Genomic DNA, 14,409 nt, shown 5'->3' with positions numbered 1-14,409 from the left:
CACAAAAGCTGTGTCTAAGTCCTGGGTGCCTGTAGGCAAGAGTACCTTTGAGGGTGGTTTTGTCATTCAAACTGAGCTGGAAGTGGAGGTGTTCCATGGCTTGTGCGTTGATGCCAGTGGTAGTGGCGCAGAGGAGTGTCTCTTTATGTAGGGTGGCTATTCTGTCTCCAGGTTTGTTGGGGCGGTCATGGTAAATTAACTTGTATCAGTTTGGTGTGGCTGTGGTGAAGTCGGATGCTGAGGTGTAGTTGAGCCAGATCTCAGTGATGAAGGCGATGTCAGGATCCAGGGTGGTGATGGTGTCCCAAATCTCATTTGCGTTCATGCAGAGGAATCAGACATTGAGCAGGATGCATTGTAGTTAACTGCGGGCCTGGCTGGTCAAGTCGGTGGTGGGCCTGGCTAATCGAGGCGGTGGCAGGATTTGTTTTTTTTTGGGGGGGGGGGTGCGGTGTTGCAGGTGAAACAGCAGTGGCTGCAGACCAAAGGACCTGAAGTGGCGTGAGGAGTGGTGCTGCAGCAATTCATGCTTGGAGGTTGGTTGTTCATGGAGAGGATGTCCGTTCTGGAGTAGTGATGGATGGTAAGAGTGCTGGCCATGGTCCAGGCGCAAATGGGTGCAGACCGGCTAGCCTTTGACATGCCTTCATCCTGTATAAGTAGTCCTGGGAGAAAGGGAGGGGCTGGCAGGGAAGCAGGAAAGCAGATGGTGGGAACCAGCAGGAATAACTGCGGAAGTGGGCAGGAGTCGGCAGGGCAAAGTACACAATCAAACAGACTACTTCCAAAAACCAAGAAGCAAGTAACAATATGTATGTAAAAGCGAAAACAAAGTAAAGTTATCACCAATACAGTAAGGTTACCACTACAGCAGGGCAACAGTAATAAGGAGAAATCCAAGGAGTGACTAGCGAGTGCCATGGAGAAAAGCCAGCGGACAATGATCCCGAACCAGAGGCTCGCGGCTGTTGGAGCGCTGCACCAGCGCTGCACCAACAAGTGGAGCTTGACAGTGGGGAGAGCGGTGCACAGACCAAGAGATTGGGGCCACTCACTGGGCTGTGCAGCCACCTGCATAAGTAGTCCTGGGATGTAGGAGGGGCTGGCAGGGAGGCGGAAGGGCTGATCATGAGAATCATGGGAATCATGAGGTTGAGTGTCTGAGACAGTAACAAGTAAGCCACTTGTGGTGCTCCCAACCAAAACAGAGCAGTAAGGGAAACCACAGACATCAAGCAACATTATAACAAAATATCCTCTCAATGGGTCAGCAACATAATGAAGAAACCACATGGAAAAACAGCAAGCTAGAATCAAACCTGCAATAGGGAGACTAGCTCAGAGATTTCTATGAGAGAATGGACAGACAATGCAGAATCACACTAAACCTATAAAACCTCAAAAATCAATGATCATTAGCACTTAGTCAAAGAACAAAGGGACCCTAAAGCAGGTTGAAGCCCAAGTATAAGAGGGTGGCCATGGTCTATCAGAGAAGAAACTCGGGAACTCCTGTCTACGAGTCAGTAGCTGAAACCGACAACCAATCCTATTGTATCCCTAAACACAGGTCCTCTGTTTCTGTCTTCAAATGAGTAGGAGGCCACACAGGGGCTACAAATCATGAACCGTAGGTCTAAGAGGTGAGCACTTTACAAACTGAGACACTTTGCTTGACTAGACAAAGAAAGCCCTAGAGGCTGAAAAGATCTTCCAGAAGAAAATTGGCCATGGTCACAGCAGAAATCAGTCATCATGCCACAGGCCAGGAGATCTGAACAGTAGATCTCAAGTGCTGCTCCTATCTAAAAAAACATACATACAAACAACAATATTCATAAATTATGTTTGCATGCTTGCATGCAAAAGAAGAGAAAGGCAACGAGATATGAAAATACATAGCTTGTGATATATAGATATACTTTTAATTGAACAGACCTACCAGATCATGTTGATAAACATTCTTTAGGAGTCAAAATAAGCGCTTCTTAAGTCCACAAAACACAACAATTTCAAACTGGACTTTGCAACGCAAACCACCAGCTAATTTTCTTAAAACAGACAGGAGTGGCTCTTGGTTCTCGTAACAGCCTGCTGCCCATGTAACTGGAACCGAAACAAGGGCTAAACTGAAAGCTTTTGCATGAAAAGTTGCAACTGTTTCATTGCCTAAGCAATCATTACAACTCCGCTTTAATTGTGGTGCTTCATAGAAGCGTGTATTGATTAGAGAATACATTTATGAATTATGAGCGTACTGGTGATGAGTCGTGAACAGGTAACCTACTGCTCTTGTGGCAGTTGCTTTAGCTTTGTTCTGTGCTGTGCTCACTAACTATTTAAGATATACCCTTCTAAGTATGTAAGGTAGAGCTAAACGGATGAGAAAGTATACATGTTGCAGTAACCGTCATGGGTTGATCAGGAAATATGGAAAATTTGATAAACACACATGCTTGCAAACTCCATTTTTAAAAAAGTAACCTTTATGTAATGCTTAGACCACGCACCTGGCAACCAAAAACCTCGGGAGAACCAAATAGGCAGCTTCTCTGAAAAAATTACATGGCCTAGGACAGTTGTTTATTTATTTAAAGGGATTTGTCTCACTCTTCATGCTGGGAACACCTCGATTACATTTCAGTTTAACATGGCACCATCAGAGAAACTAAAAAGGTGCTGGCTCCATGCCAGAGAGAAAGCATGGGACCAACTTTATCCCGAGCTCTAGATCATCCTTACTCAATACGCACCCTCCGTGCAGAGGAACTACAGAGGATTGCTGCACAGCATACAGGCTGCGCTGGACTGCAGCAGGCAGATGTAGGCTGACCATCCTACCCCTTGCCAATCCTGACACTCCCCGCAGTCCTGAACCTCTAACCCATAATTGATTTCTATCAGGTATCTAATTCGTTCAATGGAGGCACACAAAACTACAAAACCCAAAATCCATTAGTTTCTCATAGGAAAAGCCAGGTCTGGGAAGAGCACTCACAATAACATGTAACTATGCGTTTGCCTGTAAAAGAAGGCCTATTTGAACATCGAGGCACCCCAGCCCTTCTCCCAAGCCCCTAGCACATGAAGACCATAACTGAGCGGCCACAAATTAGGGAGCAGGACACACACACTGTATGAGGCAGAGATGCGTGTATTCTCTAGATTAGAAGGAGAGGACATCCACCTATTTTCCCTGAGCTGCACTCCTACTGGCCATGCTCATCCAAATCCTCACCTTTGCACCACCAGACTCCAACTATAGCTGCATTTCACTGTCAAACCTGGGAATGGGGTACATTAAATGACTTGCGGAGGCATCACTGATAAAGAGAAAAGAAAAGATGAAATACAAAATTCTTACTGAAAGGGAAGAAAAGCATCCTGGGTAGTGAGACAGAAACGAGTAGGAAGTATGGAAGGTGAAGTCCCTCTTTCTGAACTTCCAGCCAGGAGGTAGATAGAGCCCATGTTCGGGACTAGTTGTTTTTAAGGTTATAGTAGGGATATGATGAATAAATCCTGCCTATGGAAACGAAGAAAACGTAATGATTTAACGACTGGGAAGTTAAGAACAGACGAGGAGCTAATGGGTGGCTCGCATCCATTTATTTTTTTAGCAAAACAATAATAGGGTATCACCAAGGGCACCAGGAGCAAGGTAGCCACAGATTGCCCTAGAAACAGTTAGGACCCTTTACCAGCTGTGGAGCAGCAAAATATTACTCCTGCTTCAGAAGTAAAACCATTGACCCGACCCCGAATTTCAGTAACAGTGTGCTTAAGAGTGAGTGCAAATTACATGCCAATGTATATGGCTAGTTCCTTTAGACGCATACACCGGGTCAGACATTTACTCACGAGTTAACTGTTCTCATGACAGCACTTTGTGACCCACGGAAAGCCTACGTGCAGTGCATCTGCGCAAACCTCCAATGACAGACGGCAGGCTTTGAATCTTAGTCTGTTCACAACAGCATGTCACAGGTTGCAGATATCAGTGTAATTATATTTATTTTTTATTATTCTGCCTCGCTCACGTGCCTAGCTCCATTGAGACCCATGGTATCCCTTATAATTAGTAATGAAATATTAAAATATTTAAAAATACCATGCGATGTAAATGAACCGTACAGTACCCCTTGCGTCTCTGGAACCTCTTATAACTGAACCAATCCATGTGGAACTTGATGGTAAGAAATATTCATATCATTACTTTCACTGCTCCACATATGTTCATTCGACATTGCAGCATTGTGCAAATCACTCGCTTTAATATTTTAGTAGCAGTTGCAGAAGGATTTTCTTCGGAAAGATGCTCTAACATGCAATGCTGAAATCCTGGCTGTCAGGGAGAATACAAACCATATTTTAATCCGTGCTTTTTATGCTGGAAAGGCCCTGCCACTGACGTTTTTCTTCAGCCCTCTTGGGACAGCGTCTTTGCAGCGCCTGTATTTTGTGTAGATCTAGCCCCTCGTGGAATTAGTGCCCTTGACAAAGGCTTGTTTCACATTCAGGGGCCTGCGCTGAGCTTGAAGTAAAATTCCGTGTTTCTCTCTTGTTTCTAGCGGCGTGTACTTCCACGGGACTACTATTGGTATGGCGCCAATCATGAGCATGTGCACTGCAGAGCAGTCTGGCGGGGTTGTCATGGTGAGTATTGGGCGCCCACGAGCTGTCGCCCCTGCTAGCCCACTTCTCACTTTCTCTAGTGTTCGCTTTACAATGTGCCCAACTGTTAAAAGATTATATTCAGCAGGCCAATGTACCATTACTTTAATAACAACCAATTTTATCTCAGTCTATTGTTTTGTGATGCATCTATGTTATTCTCAGCATTAAACTACAGCGAATGAGGAAAGTCATATCTGTTAAATCTGCTGAAAATTACCACCGAAGGGTACGCTGGGTTCATGTAGAACTCCTCGTAGATACATAGTGGTTATACAGCCTGCTTATTTCTCCAGTGAACAGAATGTTCAACTTACCCTCCCCTTAGACCTTAATGAACAAAGCAAAGTGTGAAAGAAAAAAAACTGAAACCCAAGAAGGGAAAAAATAACACTTAACAGCCCAGTTATGTGTGCTCTACAGTTTCTAGTGCCTGTGCCTGCACCAGCAAAATCCGGCTCATAAATGTTTCATGCGGAAATTATTCCATTTAGAACATGTTATGTGTACTGCATTTTGGGTAGGACGTCTAGGGAGAAGAACTAAAATATACATTTTAAAGCATTGCGTCAAATGAATCTATCTAGCTATCTATATATCTTGTTGTGTATGTGTGTATATATTCCCTGAAGGAAACAAACCACTGGAATTCACCAGTTATAGTTATCTCAACTACCTATAACTCTTCCCCCAAAAGTAACTATAGCTCATGCCCCTGTCTTGCACAGTGTTGTTAGCAATGATGCCATTTCAGATTACGCAGTGAAGTTATCAATGATGTCATAGAACATCTTGAGTGATGCAATATTGGAGGTAATTAGCAGGGGATGGCAAAGGCATGTATTATAGTTACTTTAGGGCAGGGGTTATAGTTACTTGAATAACTATAATTGGTAAATGTCAGCGGTTTTCTTTGCTTCAAATGGTATATTTTATCTGACAATTTTACCTAGCACACACACGTCCCTTTAACCTTATTATTTTTTCTTTTTTACAGTGATTTTCATAAAGTAAGATGTCCATCAATGTGCACGGCGTGGGGTTGGGCGCAAGGCCTGCACCAAACCTCTTGTGGGTGCCTGAACGTCATGCTTGGCGTGAGGTTGGATGCTGGCCCTTCACCCAACCCATGCAGCCACCCAACCCCCCGACATGCACAGCTGACTGTCATGTAACAAGATAAAGAGTATCATTTTGTGTAAGGCAGAACTGCTTGCTTTGTCGAATGGTCAAAACACCAAAAAGTGGTGGGCATTGAGGCTCCGCCCACAGCCTCCAACAGTGCACACTGGGTGCCCTTGGTGGGGCCAGGGCACACAGCATGAAGTGGCTGGACCTAGGAGGATGAGGTCCCTGGGGCCAAAATAGGCCCCTCACCTTTCACCAATTTGCTGGGCCCCAGTGGATGGAGTTTGGGGCCAAAATTGCCCCAGGGAGTGAGCCACACTGCCCCTCCCCTTTTAGTAATAGGCGTGACCCTGGAGATGGGCGTCCTCTGGGCCAAAATCAGCCTGGGATGGCATGCCCCACAGATCCCTCCCCTTGCAGTAATTGTCTGGGCTCTGGGGAATGGGTTCCCCGGGGGCCAAAATCAGCCCAGGAAGAGGGCCCCCCCTTTTGGTAATTCGGTGAACCCTGGGGGATAGGGTCCCTGGGGCCATAATTGGCTGGGGGCGGGGCCTGCTTGCCCCCCTCCCAGGTTCCCAGGTTGCCTGTACATAAGGGGTGGGCCACAGGGCCAGGCCTGCGGCTGACCACCCATCTACCACAGCCGAAGGCCGTGTGAGGTGTGGGTGGCTGCTGGCCAGGCTCTGCCACTGGCCCACATCCATGCATGGCTGAAGGCGGTGCATGGAATGGGTTAGGTGGCTGGGGGGTTGGCTAAACCCCCACCGCACACGGTCAAAGAGGGATGGGGTCTCCAGGGTCTTTAAAAGGATCAAGGAGGGGAGCCATGCGGCCTTCCTCCCTGTAAAAAAAAAAAAACACAGGCCTCGGGCATGTGGCCTTTTGAAGGCTCAGTGGAGGGGCTTTGCTGCCCCCCTTCTTAACAATAAACATTCCAGGGCCTAATGAGGCAAGGGGTAGAGGACCACGTGGGTTAGGTGAATATGTCTTTTACAACATTAACATTTTGAACAAGTACCTAGAAACCCTCTGATATCCACTGATTGATTGATTGATTAAACTACAAAGAAAAACACAGAAATTAACCATAACATGAGCCCCTGCTATTCACTGCTTATCACATCACATATTACATCACTCATGACATATTCTATGACATCATTGCTGACATCACTTATGGCATCACTGATAACATCATCCAAGCTTCTTTAGTACACATTGCTCTCTAAACCAGTATTGCATTAGAGCTATGAAAGTAATTTCAAAATAGCTCAGAATAACATGAAGCATTTCTACTGCAATCATACCTACAACCCGTAGGTAAAGCAAGGTTGTGTTATGGACAACATTGACCCTATACCATACACTTCGTGGGTAGCCAAGTGGATGTTGACTATGAACTACAGATGAAAGGGTAGCCTATCCTGCACACTGTGCTCAATCTCTATAGAACTGTTCAGGGAAAACCAAGTTCCTCCGGACACTCAAGCCCTGTAACAAGACTGATACCCTTCTACAGACAGTCTTTACCTGTATCAAACCCCTGACAGTCATTAAAACTACATTGAGAAATGAAGTGCATATGAGTAGAAAACTAAGTACTCTTAAAACTATGTACTCTATGGAGAGAGTTTACTCTGTACCACACTTTGCAGACAATGAAACTCTTATGAGAAATACACCACAGAGTACTAAAAAGTATCTACTAAGAACAGTGTAAACTCTATGCAAATCTTGTCCAAAGAGTGACAATTCACTTAAAATAACCAAGGTGTGAAGATACTAAAGATCATACTACATGCAGCCTTCAAATATAGGTTAGTGCCGGGTGCACACAGTCTTCTATGTTTTATGGAAATCAGCATGCTGAGACAATTCTGTCTTAATGACTCATGGCTGCTTACGATACTTAGTATGTACTATCTAGAATCTTGGCCCTGTTGGAAAACGTTTTCTGCAGAAACAAAATACATGTGTTAAACATTCTGGGCACAAGTCATCAACTGTCATCGTACATAGCGTTACTCTTCAATACAAAGATTTATAACATGTTCAATACCTCTACACATCTATGATGCATGGGAATTACATGCGTTTTGTATATACTTACACCCATTGGCTGGATAAAGGCTGTACAATACTAGGTAGAAAAGTAATATGGAAGATACCCGCCACTATGTAAAGTATCAAACAAACTAACACACTCATTCGATGATGTCATCATTGTCATCAGTGATGTCATAAATGATGTCATAAAACATTTTACAAGTGATGTAATATGTGAGGTCATAAGCAGTGAATGATGGGGGCACAAGTTATAGTTAGCTCTGATATTTATCTCTGGTAAATGTATGTGTATTTTTTTAGTTTAAAACATTCATGTTTTCACTGACATATTCGCCTGACTATAATGTTACTTTATTCTTTGCTTTTTTCAGTGACTTTGTAAGGTGTTTGTTTTTAGAACAAAAACAGATCTTTTTATATCACACCTAAGTATAACTTTACTTCAACCTTTGTTTTTTCAGTGAATATATCCTTGTGGCAGTAACCACTAGATAGTTATGTTTAGGATTGCTTTTCCATAAACAAGGCATTTTTTGGTTTGCTATCAACTTTGGCGTTGTTTCTTCATGAAATTTTCCAGAATAAAGCAAATTCACCACTTCAGCTCCTTTCTGGAAGGTTTCGGGGTGATCCGTCAAGTGGGGGCTGAGAAAAAAGGGGATCCAAAAAACAAGTTTCCCAATGCATTTTCCATAGACTTCTTTAAGCAGTGCTACCGCAAAAAATGAAGAATGGAATGACCCTAAATTTACCAGGAAGATAGATCTTGGTTCGCAGATCGTGCTTATTGTTATTTGATGTAAATCCATTCAGTAGATTTTGAGACATTAAGGTTTAAAAGTATTTGTAAATGTGTTATGGCAAATGATGTCATGTCATAGCCATGTGCTGTTATGAATGCATGCTATAAGTGATATGGAAGGATATAACCAGTGGCCAGACCAGGCCCTGTGCTCCACCCCTGCAGCACATGGTTGAAGGTCATGTGCACCCCACTCTAAAACTGCACCAACAGTTTTAGAGTGGCGTGACCAGGGCATCCTACATATTGTCCTGATACCTAATAGTATAGAGAATGTATTGATCATGGATGAACGAAATTCCTTGAGCACGAACATGGCAGAGATATTTCCCACAGTATTCAGAGAACATCTAGGAGTGTTAAAAGGGTTTGAGCATAAAATTGTGCCTAAAAGTGATGCTACTCCAAAAGTACACAAGATGAGGATGATTCCAATGGTAATAAGGGAAGAAGTGTCAAGAGAGTTGGATAAGCTTACAGGAATGGATGTGATTGAACAGACAGAGAGCTCAGACAGGATTTTCCTAGTCATGTGGCAGGGAAAAGAAATGGAAAGTTACACCATGTGATGACTTAGGCCGTTTGAACAACAATATCATTATTCATCATTTTCCCCTTCCAGAAATCACTGAAATGGTGTAATCCTTAAAGGGTGCTACATGGTTTTCCACCATAGACCTCTAAGCAGCATATCATCTGATTTTCCTCACACCAAAATCCAGGAAACTCACTGCATTCATCACACCCTGTGTTTTGCATTATAGCGGATACCGTTTGGTCTGGCATTAGCAGTTGCTGATGCATAGATTATTTTGAAGGGAGCAGGGTGTAATGTTCTTCCCGGATGATATCCTTTTTTTGGGGAGAGCAGAGAGAAACATGATGAAAGGGTACATAAAGTGTTGAATGTATTGGGGTGTGATGGGCTGACAGTGAACTTGAATAAATGTAAGTTTGCTGAGAGAAGTGTGACATACCTGGGGCATGTGAAGGAATAAAACCAAAATCTTTTTTGAATCTTCTTTGATAAATGCAATCACTGGAGCCCCAGCTCCAGTTAACAAGGATGAAGTTAGATGTTCCTAGGAATGGCTGTGTTCTGTACTAAATGTATTCAAAATTTTGCAGATTAAGTGTAAAATATCTGCCAGTTGCTTAATAAGAATGTGAAATTCATGTGGGCCTCAAATTTGTGATGCAGAATGTTGTGGGATCAAGCAAGAGATGAAAAAAGTGCCTGTATTAAGCAGCTATGATCTAAGTTTGGACAGTATCTTGACAACAGATGCTAGCAACAGTGGTCTAGGGGCAGTATTGGAACAGATAGATCCTAAAGGTAATGATAATTTTGTTTGGGTCCAGATAATTGTCACCCATGGAAGAGAAGTATCCCATTGTAGAAAAGGATATGCTGGCATGTGCATGGGCTTTAGAACATTTCTGTGCCTTTGTTTGGGGCAAGCCAGTTACCATCAGATGTGATCACAAGCCATTAGTCAAATTATTAACTACTGGGGTGAGCATTTCTGCAAAGGCCAGGATTGCAAGGCTGCCTATGCGATTGAAAGACTATGGGTCTCATGTCCGCCAGGGGCATGGAGGCAGTGTTATCGCTGACTGTCCGGCAGTGAATATCGCCAAATTAGTTGTTTGGCGGTTTGGCCAAAGCCAAATCGCCGTGCCACCACCCGTCCAGCCATATTACCGTGTTCCGTCGGGCAGGAGGCGAGCACCTCCAGCACTGCGGAAGGTATGGTACCGCTAGTGGTATCACGACACAGGAGGCTGCCAGCATTTTTCTGCAGGTCACACCCCCAGAAAAAGCTAGCAGACATGTACCATGGCGACAGGAATGGATACACTCACACACATGTCCACGTACCCGCACACATGCACTCAAATACTCCCAGACACAAACACTCCCCCACACACTCGTGTCATGCACCCCCATTCACACTAACATACATACACAGACACCACACTCATGCATGCATTCACTCCCCCTCCCCCTTCCCCCAGCGCATACATACATTCACACCACCTCCCTCCTGCACTCTATACACGCACTCACCTGCTCACCCTGTTCACTCACACAATCACCCCCTCCACTTGCATACACATGCACACACATACACGCACTCACCCCTTCTATCCGCTCACTCACTCAATTGCTCACACCCGTACTCACTCCCCTCCCCATCTACAAACACTCTCACCCCTTCCCACATCCACAATCACTTACCCCCCACCCCATCCACAATCACTCACACACGCAGACATACACCCACAAACACCCCTCCTCCCCCACGTTAATGACATTCATACATGCACTGACACGCACACACACACACCCTCCCCTGTTGGACAATCCACTTACCTCGTCTGTCGAGGAGGTCATCTGGGAGGGGTCCTAGCACTTCCATGGCTGCCGGCGCCTCGCCATCTGGACACTGGCACACCATATTACGTGTTGTAATATGGTGTGTATCCTCTTTGTTGGCATGGCGGTACCACCTCTGCACCGCCGACCGCCAGCACAACTGGTCTCGGAATTCCACCCGTTTTCGGGTGGAAATTGGAGATTAGTTGTGTTAGGGCAGCTTTAAGACTGCAAGCACCGGCGGTATTTCGGCTTCAGCTGGTCGTGATTAGGGCCTATATTTATTGTATGGTATATGTTCCTGGCAGAGATAATTTGGTGGCAGATTGTCTTTTTAGGATGCCGTGTCCATTGGAGGAATCTGATGATGATCCATGGAATGAATTCAGGATTGCTTTGGTGCATGAAACAGGTGAACCAGCTATCAAAAAAGACGTTTGAGAGGTGGAACAGAAAAAATAATATTTTACAGAAAGCAGTAGATTACATGTATGAGGGTTGGCCAAAGAAAGAGCAAATGATGTAGCATATTAGACCTTTTGTGCAAAGTTCGGTCGTAATCGTCTATAGATAAGGAGTTGATCTCTAGAGCAAGCAAAATTATTCCACCAAGTGAATTACATGAAGTAATTTTAGGGCTGTTTCATGAGAGGCACTTTGGTATTGTAAGGGCGAAATCTGTAGTTAAGAAGTGTTTTGGTGGTTAGGAGTGAACAAAGCAGTAGAAAGGTTTGTTAGGTCTTGCAGTGCATATTCTTCTGCCGATAAGTCCTTATGTGAGACCACTAATGAACGAATGTACAATTTCCAAACAACCATGGGAATGTGTGGCTGTAAACGTATTATGTCCAGAGGGAGATTTACAAGAGTATTTAATTATGTTGAGAGATCTTGTTTTCCAAAAGGACCTGTGGTTGACATTGTGGAGAAAGTAGATACTTGCACAGTTATGGAGTTTTTATACAGAGCCTTTGAACCAGATGGTATTCTTGCAATGCTATTGAGTGACAATGGAATGCAGTTTACTACTTCTAAGGTTGCAAACAAAACTTAATTAATTAAGAGAGTAGAAATATAGTACAAAACCACATCACTTTATAATACAAGTGGAAATGGCTTTGTGGAAAGATTTATCTGTGTAATTAAAGGAGTTATTCAAAGTGCTGTTGGTAAGGAGTGTGATTAGAAGCTTGCGGTGAAGAAAGCCATATGGGCATAGAGTCTGACAGTAAATGATTCTACAAGTTAATCCCTATTGGTGATGATGAGAGGAATGAAGCCTGTGTGAAAATTAACTCCTACGTGGTTGTTAAACAATGGGGAGGAGCAATGGTCACCTGATTTGTTACAACAAAAATTGGAGGAGACACATATGAAAAGCAAAGGTTACTATGATATGAATAGAGGAGGTAAATCTGTTTTGATGTAGGTGGGTGATTGGGTACGGATGAAGAAACCTAATAAAGTCCAGAAAGGTGAAAGTCAATTTTTTGCTCTGGAGGAAGTGGTGGAAAAATTATAGAATGCTGTCAGATAGAGAAATGGCAAGGTGTAGAATCTTAAACGTGTGGCTTTGTGTGTTAAGAATCCTACAAAGGACTGCTGGGTGGTGGAAGTTATGGAAAATAAAGGTTCTCCTTGGTTTGAGGACGTGATTGAAGGTGAAAAAGAACAGAATGCTCCAGCAACTAGTGAAAGGAGTAATAACCTGGCAACAAGGCGAGTGCAGAATAACCAGGGTATGTCTGTGAAATATTGGAAGGAAGAGTTAATGAAGAAGAGAACAAAATTGAAGGAAAGGGAGTAAAAGAGGATGTGGGGAGTTCTGGTGGACTATGTGATGGAAAAAGAAGAAGGGTGCTAACTAGTTGGCTGAAAGACTATGTGATAAGTTAGATGTATGTAATGGGTATAGTGTTGCATTTTTTTTTTGTTGTTGTTTTTTTCTATATAGATATATCTGTTTATAAAGAAAGTGGGGGATGTGTTATGAGTTGTATACTTATGAGGAATGTGTAGGAGACTTACAACATGTTCAGCATTCCATTGTCCAACATTCTGGTGGACAGTTATTGAGATGCTGGAGCTGAGCCGACCTCTTTCCTATATGCACTGAATAGCTATATATATATATATATATATATATGTAATAAATAGCTTAAACATGTACAAGCTGCCTGCTTCGTTATATGATATTAGGAGCCGACGGATTTTCACCTCGAAAAAACGACTAAGTCCGAAGGTAAAAATCTCCACCGAGGGCTCCCGTGACGCGTATCCGGAGAAGAGTTCCAGGAGGTCGGATTGGACTGGCAGGCTCGTCCCACTGAAGAAAATCTTCAGAAAAGAGACTAAGTCCGAAGGTAAACTTTTGACCGAGGCCTCCCGCGAGCTGTAGCCGAGCAGGGCTCCATCGCGGTCAGCCTTCTTTAAAAATTCATATCTCCAGTTCCCCTTATCCGATTTTATTCGTTTGTGTGTCATTTTAAAGATAAAAATATAATCTATTTTCATAAATTGGTTTTGGATTTTTAAACTGTTTCCGGTGTTTTATTTAATGACTGTTTTGTGATATTTGAATGCTTTACACTCTGTTTCCTAAGTTAAGCCTTGTCGCTCGTTGCCAAGCTACCAAGGGTTGAGCTGGGTTTAATTTACTGGGACCTAACTGGACCTAAGTGGAGGTTAGTGGCCTATTGCTAAGTGTAGGTACTTACCTGCCCTTACCAATAACCCATTTTCCAACATACATGTAATAAATAGCTTAAACATGTACAACATGCCTGCTTCGTTATATGATCTTAGGAGCCGACGCAACAGTTACTAATCAAATTGCCTGACATTTGTCAGTTCTCAAATCAAAAGCTCTATCACTCGCCTTTGATATTTCTCCATTACCACTACAAGCTATCAATATGTTGCGCCTCACAGCTGACTTTCTGACAACATCTAGTTACTCCATTTGGGTTCAGCACAGTGTGGTCATAGCAAATTTGTTGCCTCAATTTTAGTATGGGGTGCCGCACACTTTCAATTACTGTCCACTTGCTTATCTCTTTGTCATCTTTGTATTCTCACATGTCCCCAATCTGTGACCTTCTTCTCAGAATAGTGCCCACTTACTTGCCATGCCTCTCTTCCTCTTCCCTCCACACATACTCCACATCGTTATGTCACTTGCTTCACTTTGTGACAAGTAGATTTCCATGCTTCCTTCTATTCTTCCATGTTTGTGTAATATGTTACCTTTAAATTCTATTTTAAAAGGTTATGATGTGATACATATCTGGAACAATTTCATAGCATAACTATTCATTTAAATCAATCACTTCGTGAAACCCCTGGCAGGGCATGTCCT

General features: G+C 43.4%; 1 protein-coding gene across 2 annotated transcripts in view; it reads left to right on the top strand.

The window, feature by feature from the left end:
* ADAM12 (ADAM metallopeptidase domain 12) overlaps nucleotides 1-14,409 on the top strand; it is a 2,697,358-nt gene that overhangs the window by 1,570,684 nt on the left and 1,112,265 nt on the right. For both annotated transcript variants that reach the window (XM_069239710.1, XM_069239711.1), the window contains exon 10: nucleotides 4,572-4,656. In XM_069239710.1, the coding sequence (XP_069095811.1) occupies nucleotides 4,572-4,656 (85 nt within the window). The remainder of the gene's footprint in view (nucleotides 1-4,571; nucleotides 4,657-14,409) is intronic.

This window comes from Pleurodeles waltl, chromosome 6, assembly GCF_031143425.1.
Source record: "Pleurodeles waltl isolate 20211129_DDA chromosome 6, aPleWal1.hap1.20221129, whole genome shotgun sequence".
NCBI lineage: Eukaryota > Metazoa > Chordata > Amphibia > Caudata > Salamandridae > Pleurodeles > Pleurodeles waltl.
The sequence above is the reverse complement of the archived record's forward strand: the minus strand, read 5'-3'. Positions and strand labels throughout refer to the sequence as shown.